At 42.6% G+C, this 14961-nt stretch overlaps 1 protein-coding gene across 4 annotated transcripts in view; it reads right to left on the reverse strand.

The window, feature by feature from the left end:
- Nucleotides 1–13049, reverse strand: part of larp (La related protein) — a 145192-nt gene extending 132143 nt beyond the window's left edge. For all 4 annotated transcript variants that reach the window (XM_053798885.2, XM_053798886.2, XM_053798887.2 and 1 more), the window contains exon 1: nucleotides 12160–13049. In XM_053798885.2, the coding sequence (XP_053654860.2) occupies nucleotides 12160–12820 (661 nt within the window). In that variant the 5' untranslated portion in view covers nucleotides 12821–13049. The remainder of the gene's footprint in view (nucleotides 1–12159) is intronic.
- Nucleotides 13050–14961: the final 1912 nt, after the last annotated feature.

Consider the following 14961-nt stretch of genomic DNA (forward strand, 5'->3'; position numbering starts at 1 on the left):
TTCTCACTTCCACTACTGGATCCCATCCCCCTACAACGTCTTCCAGATCTCCCGCCTCACCTTCCACAGTATTTAAGGCTCCGTTCTCATGTTTCACCTTCATAATAATAAAAATAATGTTCCAGACCATGGAGCTGAACTCTTCTCCAGGTTAAGGGACTGACCACCTCAAATACTTTTTCTCCAAGCATGATGGACTGATTACATCATCCTTATTTCATTACTACTGCTCCCTTTGTATTTGACTGAAGAAGTCTACTGTGTAGGCGAAACGTTTCATCAGTAAAGATGCCCAAATGTTGCAATCTATAAACACTACTCTGTAGTAATGAATGACCTTGTAAGGATGTTAGGATACACTACTCTGTGATGATAGACCAGCGGATGCTTAACCAGTGAACGGATTATCATGTGATTGTGACCTGTGTCAGGAGACTGTTGCTTCCTGACAAATGTACCACCACCACAACCACCACCATCTCCCTCATAAGACATGTACAACACCTGGGTGCAGATACACAAGTGTCTGATGCAGTGCTTCTTCCTTCTTAAGTGGATGTGACTTGGACCAGTACGTGACTTGGACATGCCTAGCCTAGGCCAATAGGCCTGCTGCAATGTTCATTCTTATGTACTTAATTTATCAACTTATCGGTATTATATACCATTAATGTATGACGAGACATCCCTCGGTACTATCATACACGTCTCATTAAGTACAATACTAGTCCACTTGTTAACAGCAACAGAGTCCACTTGGTAATACACGAGTACAATAAAACAGTACCTCGGTGTGACCATGTTTACACTGATGGTTCATGACTCACGAAATGGTAACAATACGATTGCAAATAATAAACCACAGGTTCAAACCCCATCCGTGCCGTAGACTGATGATTCAGTTTAGCAAACTACAAGCCATATTGCAGAACCTTGCAACATACACTAACTGGCTCAGTTCAACTAACACATCCAGCTCAACTGCTCAGTCACCTCAACCCTCCCCCCCCCCTTCCTGTCAAACAATGCGCTGGATGGATATAAATGCTCTGGAAAACGTACAAAGGAAGATGACAAAGTTGATCCCATGTATCAGAAATCTTCCCTATGAAGATAGACTGAGGCCCTGAATCTGCACTCTCTAGAAAGGCGTAGAATTAGGGGGGGATATGATTGAGGTGCATAAATAGAAGACAGGAATAAATAAAGGGGATGTAAATAGCGTGCTAAAAATATCTAGCCAAGACAGGACTCGCAGCAATGGTTTTAAGTTGGAAAAATTCAGATTCAGGAAGGATATAGGAAAGCACTGGTTTGGTAATACAGTTGTGGATGAGTGGAACAAACTCCCGAGTACAGTCATAGAAGCTAAGACGTTGTGTAGTTTTAAAAATAGGTTAGATAAATACATGAGTGGGTGTGAGTTGGACGTGACTAGCTTGTGCTAGTAGGTCTGATGTCGTGCTCCTTAAGTGAATGTGACCTGACCTGACTAGGTTAAGTCATAGGCGTTAAGCCGGTGGGAGACTTGGACCTGCCTCACATGGGACAGTAGGCCTGCTGAAATGTTCTTTATGTCATGTACACTTTAACCCCTTCCTATCAACCCTCACACCTCAACCCCCTTCCTATCAACCCTCACACCTCAACCCCTCCCCATCAAACAACCCTCACACCTCAACCCCTCCCCATCAAACAATCCTCACACCTCAACTCCTCCACATCAAACAACCCTCACACCTCAACCCCCCCATCAAACAACCCTCACACCTCAACCCCTCCCCATCAAACAACCCTCACACCTCAACTCCTCCACATCAAACAACCCTCACACCTCAACCCCTCCCCATCAAACAACCCTCACACCAACTCCACATCAAACAACCCTCACACCTCAACCCCTCCCCATCAAACCCTCCCACCTCAACCCCTCCCCATCTAACAACCCTCCCACCTCAACCCCTCCCCAACTAACAACCCTCACACCTCAACCCCTCCACATCTAACAACCCTCACACCTCAACCCCTCCCCATCAAACAACCCTCACACCTCAACCCCTCCCCATCAAACAACCCTCACACCTCAACCCCTCCCCATCAAACAACCCTCACACCTCAACCCCTCCCCATCAAACAACCCTCACACCTCAACCCCTCCCCATCAAACAACCCTCACACCTCAACCCCTCCCCATCAAACAACCCTCACACCTCAACCCCTCCCCATCAAACAACCCTCACACCTCAACCCCTCCCCATCAAACAACCCTCACACCTCAACCCCTCCCCATCAAACAACCCTCACACCTCAACCCCTCCCCATCAAACAACCCTCACACCTCAACCCCTCCCCATCAAACAACCCTCACACCTCAACCCCTCCCCATCAAACAACCCTCACACCTCAACCCCTCCCCATCAAACAACCCTCACACCTCAACCCCTCCCCATCAAACAACCCTCACACCTCAACCCCTCCCCATCAAACAACCCTCGCACCTCAACCCCTCCCCATCAAACAACCCTCACACCTCAACCCCTCCCCATCAAACAACCCTCTCACCTCAACCCCTCCCCATCAAACAACCCTCACACCTCAACCCCTCCCCATCAAACAACCCTCACACCTCAACCCCTCCCCATCAAACAACCCTCACACCTCAACCCCTCCCCATCAAACAACCCTCGCACCTCAACCCCTCCCCATCAAACAACCCTCACACCTCAACCCCTCACCATCAAACCAACACACCTCAACCCCTCCCCGTCAAACAACCCCCACCACTGAAAAAGGGTTCCCCCTCCCCCAGTACTTTGTCACCGGAAGACAGAAGCACTTCCCCCCTCCCCTTCCCCTGGTAAGAGTGCAACAGCCTCGGTCTTCACCTTAAGGAAGGCCGCCGCCACACTAACCTCCACCCACACACAAGGCCAAGAACAAGTAGAACACGGGGAAGAACAAGTAGAATACGGGGAAGAACAAGTGAAACACGGGGAAGAACAAGTGAAACACTGGGAAGAACAAGTGAAACACTGGGAAGAACAAGTGAAACACTGGGAAGAACAAGTGAAACACTGGGAAGAACAAGTGAAACACGGGGAAGAACAAGTGAAACACGGGAAAGAACAAGTGAAACGCGGGAAAGAACAAGTGAAACGCGGGAAAGAACAAGTGAAACACGGGGAAGAACAAGTGAAACACGGGGAAGAACAAGTGAAACACGGGGAAGAACAAGTGAAACACGGGGAAGAACAAGTGAAACACGGGGAAGAACAAGTGAAACAGTTAATCAGTTCAATACAACTAGAAGAGTAAAATAGAGAGTTCCCCCACTTCCTGAACTGTTTATTTTGTTGTGTTTTCTGCTGTGATGTTCACTTCTAGATGTTTTCCCTGCATCATGTGTGAATTTTCTCTTCCTATTCAATACTCATACCTCCAGTTTCTCCTCTCCAAAACTGCATAACTTTGCACATTTGGATTGATCTGGTCAACAACTCATTCGATTATCACCGTGGTCAAAGCTCTCGTTTCACACGCTGAGGGGGCCCGGATTCGATTCCTGGCAAGGGTGGAAACACTGGGCGTGTTTCCTTACATCGGTTGTCCATGTTCACCCATCAGTAAAATGGGTACCTGGGTGTTAGTGGACTGGTGTGAGAGGCATCCCGGGACAGAACTGACCTGATTTGCGGGAAATGCACTGCACAACAAGGGGCTTTCTATATAGTAGTATGTCACTGATATCAGCTATGGTCTGTATACCTCGTACATATACTTGTAGAAATAAAGATATTATTATCCCAATTTTTCATGGTGGTTAACTCTGTCGTCTTCCATTAACATTATTCTAAATAATTTCACGTCGTGAGTGATACAAACATCCACAATTGTTTAATTTCCTGAGTTCACATCTTGACTGGTTGTGATATTTTTTTGTCAATGACCCCGCCAACTTTAGCACAGCATGCTGGGAGAAATAATCTCACGTGACTGTCCTCAGCTCACTCAATGACACCTTGCTGCCCACCAGAGGTCATGGACCACTGCCTGAGAAATGTTCCTCTGCAACACTCGATGGAATACTTCTGCATAAACTGCTGAGCTACAATATTTAAAGGCGTTACAGGCACTCTGGAGCACTGGAAACATGTACTCTAGAGCAGTGGAAACAACATGCACTCTGAAGCACTGGAAACAATTACTTCTGGATGAAGTAACACACTGCAATTTAAACTACAATAATTGTACTGAATTAGGGACGAGAGAACATTTGTACTCTGATTTTCTCCCCCAGTTCCTGTTATTCTATGGTGTATATGTAGCCAACAACACACCTGGTACAGTTTTGGAAATTAGGGAGCTAGTTTCATGCTCAAATGCATACGAGTTACTAATAAAAGAAAAAAGGTACAAAAATTTTCAGAAAAATCAGTAACTCCTAACTCCTCATCCCAAAAATTGGATGGATACCGTACCTAGTTTAATGAAGTTTATCAAGACAACTCCCATGAGGTAGCCAATGTCGACACTAAAGCAAGGAGGGAGAGTCAGAGAGAGAGGGGAGGGGAAGAAGTGGGGGAGTGAGGAAAGAGCAGAGACGTGGAAGAAGAGAGATGAAAGAGGCAGGATTGGGAAAGGAAGACTTGGTGGCAGAGTTGAGTGGCGTGGAGAGAGAAGGCAGGGAAAGGTTGGGGAGAGGGAGGAGAGGTGACAAGAGGAATAAGGGGGGTTTGGGAGAGTGGAGAAGAGGGGATGAATGAGCAGGAGTCAACATACAATGAAGTGGAGCACTTGTGTAGGTCTAGGTGAATGGAGAAGCATGTGGCAAGGAGGGGGGGGGGGTAAGGGGTTGCAGCACCTGCATGAGGGGACCACCACACACACACACACACACACACACACACACACACACACACACACACACACACACACACACACACACACACACCACTTACATTCTTGTCCTAGTTCCAACACCCTCAAGAATCTTGCAGAGTAGTATGCCCAGCAATGTGCTAGTTTTATTTTCACACATCAATCCCTTCATGGCTCACAACTTCCTCTGCTATTCATACATCCTTTTCTCTACTCCTCACACTTTCTTCTAATCTCCCTCCATCTAATGCTCAAATCCTAAATAACGTATATTAGAGCTGATTTCCTCTATTCTGTTTATTACAACATACAGTACACTACTGTATAAACATTTAAAAATCTACCAGAAATGTTATAAATGGTGCAAAGGTGACACAAACCCACTACCATTATAATATGCTCCTCACTTAGCGATGAATTTGTTTAGCAACGTGGTCTTAGGAACAAAACTCAGTCGTTAAGTGAGGAGAGGCTGTATTATACCATAATAAAAAAAAGGAGCTATTTGAAGAGAAAGATTTGTCAATGGAAAATAACAATACAAGACAAATTTTTCTATTATTTTAACACACTGGCCATTTCCCACTGAGGTAGGATGACTCAAAAAAAAAAAGATGAAACACTTTCATCATCACTCGCTTCATTACTGTCTTGCCAGAGGCAATGAGAGAGATAATACAAAATTAAGAAAAAAACAACTCTGCATCACCCAAAGAATTGCACCCCCCTCACCTCCCCAAGAAAAACATACACACACAGTTAAGCAAATTAGTGATACACCAATATCACAGCAACCTAGCCAGGCTAAAATTTAGGTGGCCAATACAGTACTAAATAACTTATCTAACCTACTTAATTAACTCTTTCATCACTGTCCAGATCCTTTAAAGGAATATTAATCCCAGTGTTCATTAAAAAAAAAAGGGTCTTCTGAAATGGTATAGAATCTTTTTCTCCCACTGAATCCCATTTTAAATCAATTCCATTGCTTCATTTGAGTAGATTTTAATTAATTTTGCTAGTGCATTTTCTGTTCTATCAACTGAGCATAAGAAACAGCCCAGCAAGTGCACAAAGGTTTACCACTTACAGCTTATCTGAGCTGAGCTGAGCTCATGATGTAGAAGACATGGGGGAACCCTGGCCTCAGTGACAACTCTAGATGACAGCCACTGAGAGGGTTAAGTACAATATTTGCATAACTATTTCCCCGTTTTCCTTGGTTCCTTATCTGCTGGGCTGTGGTATCGATTTTGAACTGCCTACTGCTACCACAAACAGCCTAAGTGATCACTTGATCATCCAGGAAGCCTGGTCTGTACAAGAATGGTAACGTATACTGGAAATTATGTTTGTTAGACACAATATACAGTTTATGGAATTCTATTGGGAAGTCATTTAGTTCACCAGGAACTTTACCAATTATCCAGATTGACAAAGTCCAAATTGATAAAAGTTCCTGGTGAACAAAACATTTTCTCAATAAAATGGCCATAAAGGTGGTGTGAGAACATGGCAGTCAGAGGTGTAATTTTAATGTGATGTCAGCATACACTTGGAAAGATGATTGAGTAAATGTTGTTTAAAGTGTTTTAGTCTGGATCACCCTGCCTTGGAGGGTGATGGCTTATTGTATAGTCTTATGTGGCCCGGTGGCCTGGTGGCTAAAGCTCCCGCTTCACACACGGAGGGCCCGGGTTCGATTCCCGGCGGGTGGAAACATTTCGACACGTTTCCTTACACCTGTTGTCCTGTTCACCTAGCAGCAAATAGGTACCTGGGTGTTAGTCGACTGGTGTGGGTCGCATCCTGGGGGACAAGATTAAGGACCCCAATGGAAATAAGTTAGACAGTCCTCGATGACGCACTGACTTTCTTGGGTTATCCTGGGTGGCTAACCCTCCGGGGTTAAAAATCCGAACGAAATCTTATCTTATCTTATCTTATTAATATAGGTAAGACCAGTAGGCTAGTGGAAAACCTCAGTCAGATGACCAAAAGCTCCAGCAGTGGGTCGTCATATGACTAAGATCCACATTCAGGAAACACTTGGCCTGTTTCCTAACAAATCTTACCTAAGTTGTGTGGTGTGAATCTGAGTTGTGAGAGCTATCACTCAGCCTCCCGAATCTACAAACAAGCTAATCTCCATTTTTTTTTTTTTTTGCCTACACAGAACAAGAACTTGTTCTCCAGTTATGTGTAACTGCTGTATAAATAATTCAGTGTGGATGTGGAAAAATTTATTTCGACACTGGCAGCTGGAACACCGAATCCTGTTGAACACTAACTAGGGGGAAACAAGCAGGGCCAAGAGCTATGACTCAACATCCTGCAAACACAACTGAGTAAAATTTGTACAGCACTACTTATAAAATAATTAGGTGCATTGTACATATTTTCTAGTGTGTATAAGAGCTTAACAGTGAACAAGATGATTAATTCCTCAACTATAGTGCTCTGAATTTAAAATGCATTAGTAATAGTTGTAAGTGTTCGAAGCTCTACACCATCCTCTTCCATTTCATTTCCATCAATCTTTGTCCTATGTGGCAACAGTAATTCATCAACCGTTTGGTTTCCTGCAAGCATTGTGCCTGTAAGAATGGAGTGCATGGAGAGAGCCTTCAGCTTTACTATCATCTCATCTTTCTAGATAGCAGCAGTAGGTCAGAGAGTATTTTGTTTTTTTTCTGAGCAGATAACCTGAATACAGGCCATATGAGCTTTTGTTGTCTCTCTCATGTACTATACAGTACTCATGTGTTTATCATCCTAATGTACTATCAGACAACACCATTTTGTTATTTGACACACACACTGAGCCAGGTCTGTAATCTACACATTAAAATGCAATTTACTAAAGTGAGAGACAATGGAAAGTGTAGGAAAAACCTAATAAAATGCATAGGTGAAAATGAAGCTGTATATATACTGAACATCCAAGGATGATCACCTTGTATCTCCTACCAGCAAACCATTATCATGGCACCAAGGCTGTGATGGCCATGTGGGCCTACAGGCCGCAAATAACATTTAGCCTAGTGACTAAATCATGAAGTCACCAGGAAACATGGCCTTTCATGCCTTGTAAGGGCTTGTCTGGTCAGCCAGGCTGCTGCTACTTGTGGCCTGCTGGTCCACATATTTATCACAGCCTGGATGATCTGGCACCTGGCCTTAGGCAAATGTAAGACTTAAAACAAGTCAAGCAGAATACAGTGGACCCCCGGTTAACGATATTTTTTCACTCCAGAAGTATGTTCAGGTGCCAGTACTGACCGAATTTGTTCCCATAAGAAATATTGTGAAGTAGATTAGTCCATTTCAGACCCCCAAACATACACGTACGAACGCACTTACATAATTGGTCACATTCGGAGGTAATCGTTATGCGGGGGTCCACTGTACTATAATGTACAATAATAGCAGTATAATATTTATAATTTCATGGGTTTCCTTATTCATTGGATTAAATTATCCAATATTTTTAATAATGGACAACTAGCTAATAGATTTGATTATTCAATGTTTTCCTGGCTCAATGGCTTTCCTGTGTTCAAATCTCTCTTGACTGCGGTCACTGCATTACACGGCATCAATATTTCTCTCTCATCCAGAAAAAATATTTTATTTTTTATGAGGATGTAATGTATACCTTATACCTTATACCAGTGAACTGTTTTGGGTTAGCCTAGTTAAGTTACACATGTACTGTTATGCAAGACAATTATGACAATCTGAAATGTGTGCAACTGTGCTTAAATAAATACAGTGGACCCCCGGTTAACGATATTTTTTCATTCCAGAAGTATGTTCAGGTGCCAGTACTGACCGAATTTGTTCCCATAAGCAATATTGTGAAGTAGGTTAGTCCATTTCAGACCCCCAAACATACACGTACAAACGCACTTACATAAATACACTTACATAATTGGTCGCATTGGGAGGTGATTGTTAAGCGGGGGTCCACTGTATATAAAATACCAAGGTTCCTATTCAAATGACGTATATACAATACCAAGGTTCCTATTCAAATGACGTATACACAATACCAAGGTTCCTATTCAAATGACGTATACACAATACCAAGGTTCCTATTCAAATGACGCACATACAATACCAAGGTTCCTATTCCAATGACGTATACACAATACCAAGGTTCCTATTCCAATGACATATACACAATACCAAGGTTCCTATTCAAATGACGCACATACAATACCAAGGTTCCTATTCAAACGACGTATACACAATACCAAGGTTCCTATTCCAATGACATATACACAATACCAAGGTTCCTATTCCAATGACATATACACAATACCAAGGTTCCTATTCAAATGACGCACAGATGACGCACATACAATACCAAGGTTCCTATTCAAACGACGTATACACAATACCAAGGTTCCTATTCCAATGACATATACACAATACCAAGGTTCCTATTCCAATGACGTATACACAATACCAAGGTTCCTATTCCAATGACGTATACACAATACCAAGGTTCCTATTCCAATGACATATACACAATACCAAGGTTCCTATTCCAATGACGTATACACAATACCAAGGTTCCTATTCACAATGACGTATACACAATACCAAGGTTCCTATTCCAATGACGTATACACAATACCAAGGTTCCTATTCCAATGACATATACACAATACCAAGGTTCCTATTCCAATGACATATACACAATACCAAGGTTCCTATTCAAATGACGCACATACAATACCAAGGTTCCTATTCAAACGACGTATACACAATACCAAGGTTCCTATTCCAATGACATATACACAATACCAAGGTTCCTATTCCAATGACGTATACACAATACCAAGGTTCCTATTCCAATGACGTATACACAATACCAAGGTTCCTATTCCAATGACATATACACAATACCAAGGTTCCTATTCCAATGACATATACACAATACCAAGGTTCCTATTCCAATGACATATACACAATACCAAGGTTCCTATTCCAATGACGTATACACAATACCAAGGTTCCTATTCCAATGACGTATACACAATACCAAGGTTCCTATTCCAATGACATATACACAATACCAAGGTTCCTATTCCAATGACGTATACACAATACCAAGGTTCCTATTCCAATGACATATACACAATACCAAGGTTCCTATTCCAATGACGTATACACAATACCAAGGTTCCTATTCCAATGACGTATACACAATACCAAGGTTCCTATTCCAATGACGTATACACAATACCAAGGTTCCTATTCCAATGACGTATACACAATACCAAGGTTCCTATTCCAATGACATATACACAATACCAAGGTTCCTATTCCAATGACATATACACAATACCAAGGTTCCTATTCCAATGACATATACACAATACCAAGGTTCCTATTCCAATGACGTATACACAATACCAAGGTTCCTATTCCAATGACGTATACACAATACCAAGGTTCCTATTCCAATGACGTATACACAATACCAAGGTTCCTATTCCAATGATGTATACACAATACCAAGGTTCCTATTCCAATGACATATACACAATACCAAGGTTCCTATTCCAATGACATATACACAATACCAAGGTTCCTATTCAAATGACATATACACAATACCAAGGTTCCTATTCAAATGACATTTACACAATACCAAGGTTCCTATTCTAATGACATATACACAATACCAAGGTTCCTATTCCAATGACATATACACAATACCAAGGTTCCTATTCCAATGACATACACAATACCAAGGTTCCTATTCCAATGACATACACAATACCAAGGTTCCTATTCCAATGACATATACACAATACCAAGGTTCCTATTCCAATGACATATACACAATACCAAGGTTCCTATTCCAATGACATACACAATACCAAGGTTCCTATTCCAATGACATACACAATACCAAGGTTCCTATTCCAATGACGTATACACAATACCAAGGTTCCTATTCAAATGATGTACCTGTATTTTATTTGTGCTTTACCTGTGACAGGTTTTGAGGGTACTTCTACCTCTGCAGTCCAGCCTGAGGCCAGGCTTCACTGCTGACCTCCTGGTCACCCAGTTTACTAGTGCTAGCAACTTGCAGACTCATACAGCCATTACAGGCCAGCTAATCTGGAACTTACCTTTCCCAGGTGTGCAAATACAACCTACAGCATTTTTTTTATAGACGAACAATTATTTGAAGAGCCATAGAGTGAGCAGGGCAACTGTCTTGGGCCCAGTTCAGTCTTATTACAATGTATGAAATTTTTCAAGCACAGCATCACCTTAAGTACCCCATATAATAATAAAAAATGGAACAGAAATAAGAATTATAATGTACTCTGAAGAGTGACCATAGCTCCTAACACTTATTTCCACTGTTATTACTATGTTCATCAGTAAGCCAAGACAGAGCATATTAGTTTTGTTCCCTGTGCAATAGACATAGGTGTCCTGTGGCCTGGTAGGCAACACTTTCGCCTCACACACTGAATGTCCGTGGTTCAATCCCTGGCAAGGGTGGAAACCTGGAATGTGTTTCCTTACATCTTCTGTCCCCATTCACCCAGTAAATAGGTAAGTACCTGGGTGTTAGTCATCTGGTGTGGTGAATTAGTTTGTGGATGTGTGTTGTTGTCAATGCTGTTGGCCATGCCCCCCACCTCCTTGAGAATTACACATGCCCATGCAACTTAGTGCATTCCATGGAAGGGACACGGTGACATGCCTGTCCGAGCTTGGTTCTGGAGGCAGCTGTTGTGACGCACAACTGCCTGATGTTCTGTTGCCTCTTTTTACCACTTGCATACCAAAATACTGCATTTCAAATGTAAAACAAACTTAATACTGTAAAATAGAAATAAGTAACTGACTTTCTGGGGTTATCCTAGGTAATTTACACACATTACTACGTTTGATAATTTATTTAGGTACAGGTGCACACAAATACTAGAACTTACGTAATTTGGACTATAATTAATAGCTAAAATACAGTGAGGACCAGTCATCTACTCTTACTAAAATTATCATAGATGTTAGCGGCAGAGTGAAACATGCGAACCATGGCTGAGTACACACACAACTTGTAAATTATTATAATAATCATGGGAGAGCACTAAACCTGTAGGATTATACAGCACCTGTGGGGAAGGGGATGGAAGGTATTCAGCCTCAATTCAGGGAACTAGATCACAGATCCAAATCAGTGTCAAGAAACCTCCCTTGGGGGGACACTACTTGTAAAGCAAAACATTCATTTATACTCACCATATACAGGTGGATCCGAAGCCTCGGGAACGCCAACAGGTACGGGGCCGCTCTGACGCTTCTCCCAAATGTTCACGCTCGGCGCAGGAGCTGGAACATATTGCACCTTCTCCTCTTCAGTCACTAGTTCAGGGCTAGGCTCCACCTCCTCCACAACCTCCTCGTCCGCCTCGACGGGGCCGTTCATCAACTTCGGGGTAGCGTCTCTGAGGGGTCGCTTTCCCCTGCCCCTGGTGGCACCCCCGTCACTCCTCTCTGCATGTCTAGGGTCCCAGTCTATATATTCCCTACGTCCCCCCCGCTTCTCTCTCCTCCAGCCCCGGCTGCTCTCCCTCTTCTTGAAGCGGTCCTTCTTGGTGCGGATTTCAGTGAACTGTGCCAGTTCTTCAGGGTCAAGGTCGTCGAGGGTGGCACCAGGGGTGCCAGTGACAGTGCCACCAGTGGTGGTAATAACAGTAGCACCAGTGACAGTTGATGTAGCCTCACCAGCTGCTGCCTCGTTACACTCACTATTCACTTGCTTCTCCCCTCCACATAACTTGCCATTATCTCCAACACCCTCATTTTTACTCCCACCAACAATGCCAGCCCACGATGACGTCCCTGTCTTTTCAATCGTAATGTTACCACTGCCACCACAACTGTTTGTCTGCGTCGCCATATTCTTAATGTTGATACCCGACAATATTTACACTTCTGTGGGCCAAATTACGCGTTGATCCAACAATCCTCTATGCTACACTAACACACTAGTCACTGACCTGTGTCATAAAGTCATTTTAGATGCCATGAAGCCCAATGGCGAGATAAAATAAAGTCAAATCCATCAAACATCCCACATGCGTACTAGAAACAACATTCAGGAAAGCATGGTGGAGCTGTGCAGGGGAAGTCAGGAACCCAGACATCTCCTCCCTCATCTCTCATCTCCACACAGTATTCATGCCTCTCTTAGTACATTCAAGAATATTCTACTTTTTTATTTAGCTCTCTGTTTCGATTCACGCGACGCTGGATAGTTTAAAGTGAGCTAAACTGGTATGATGTTAATATTTTGGGAGTTCCTTCACAGCTCCTCTAGCGAGGCTTGTTTGTGTTGGTAAAATAGGATCAAGACCTGCTGTGAGGGACTCGATCCTCCTCTCACACACCTCAACATTCTCCTCTGATCCTCCTTTTTCATAGACGAATAAAACTCGTAGAGCATTTAAATGACAAAACCTCGTTTTAACGAACATAAAATATTTCACAACACCTGTAAATCCAGATTATTTACATATTTCTCAAATATTGTATTTGATCTGCTTAAAATGCTGGTCAGAAAACACTAGCTTGGCTGGCTAATATGGAGATCTGATGTCTATGAGGAATCATTTTATTTTTTTAGGTACAAGCATATCTACTCCCTTTCACAAATTGTCATTTCTCGAGTAAATTATTATTTTAGGAGGCATAAACAATCAACAATTAAGTGATTTTTAATATCTCTAGGCTAGTCCCATATTTACCGCTGGTGGAGTAAGGGTATTTTAGGTTGGCTTCCCTTACGTTAGTTTACCCAACCAAATAATTCCCATGACACCAAGATAATATTACGTTATTTTTTATGTCCATAAGTAATATTTGCCTCCATAAGTGTTGAGTCTGTGACACCATGACTCATTAAGACAGATTCCTCTTAAAATTATACTATTAATTATTATTATTACAATCAAAACTAAGCGCTAAACCCACAACCCAAACCCGCAACCTTTAAGGGGCGGGGCCAGGAGCTATGACTCGACCCCTACAACCACAACTAGGCGAGTACACGCTACTCCTCCCCCCCCCCCACACCTGTGTGTGTGTATTTCAACCATGGGTAGATATGAGGTGAGAACACCCATGTCTGACTAGATATGATAAAAAAAATAGATGACTGGCCACATTTATAATATACCTGTCGTCAATGACTATAATGTCATCAGTGAACACATGTAATTAATACTGACTCCACGCATTAATTACCCACTCATAACAATTATCTTGTTTTACTCTCCCCGTAATTACCATTACACTCTCGTGACCAACTTCCCACTATTCTATGCAAAAATATTGATTGTATAAGGTTGTGAAGCTTTCAGAATGGTTCATCTGGTTTTATGTGAGTTTTTCCAAGAACCGCACAGAGCTGAGACTGACAAAAACTGGCCATACGGGTTTAGCTATACGCAAGCATCAGGAAGTGAGTGGGTAGACTGGGTCAATTTGATACTATATATTATATATACTGTATGTGTGAATATAATATATATATACGTATATATATATATATATATATATATATATATATATATATATATATATATATATATATATATATATATACCTGGAGTTTACCTGGAGAGAGTTCCGGGGGTCAACGCCCCCGCGGCCTGGTCTGTGACCAGGCCTCCTGGTGGATCAGAGCCTGATCAACCAGGCTGTTGCTGCTGGCTGCACGCAAACCAACGTACGAGCCACAGCCCGGCTGATCAGGAACTGACTTTAGGTGCTTGTCCAGTGCCAGCTTGAAGACTGCCAGGGGTCTGTTGGTAATCCCCCTTATGTGTGCTGGGAGGCAGTTGAACAGTCTCGGGCCCCTGACACTTATTGTATGGTCTCTTAACGTGCTAGTGACACCCCTGCTTTTCATTGGGGAGATGGTGCATCGTCTGCCAAGTCTTTTGCTTTCGTAGTGAGTGATTTTCGTGTGCAAGTTCGGTACTAGTCCCTCTAGGATTTTCCAGGTGTATATAATCATGTATCTCTCCCTCCTGCGTT

The sequence above is a fragment of the Cherax quadricarinatus genome, chromosome 66 (assembly GCF_038502225.1).
Source record: "Cherax quadricarinatus isolate ZL_2023a chromosome 66, ASM3850222v1, whole genome shotgun sequence".
NCBI classification, from domain to species: domain Eukaryota; kingdom Metazoa; phylum Arthropoda; class Malacostraca; order Decapoda; family Parastacidae; genus Cherax; species Cherax quadricarinatus.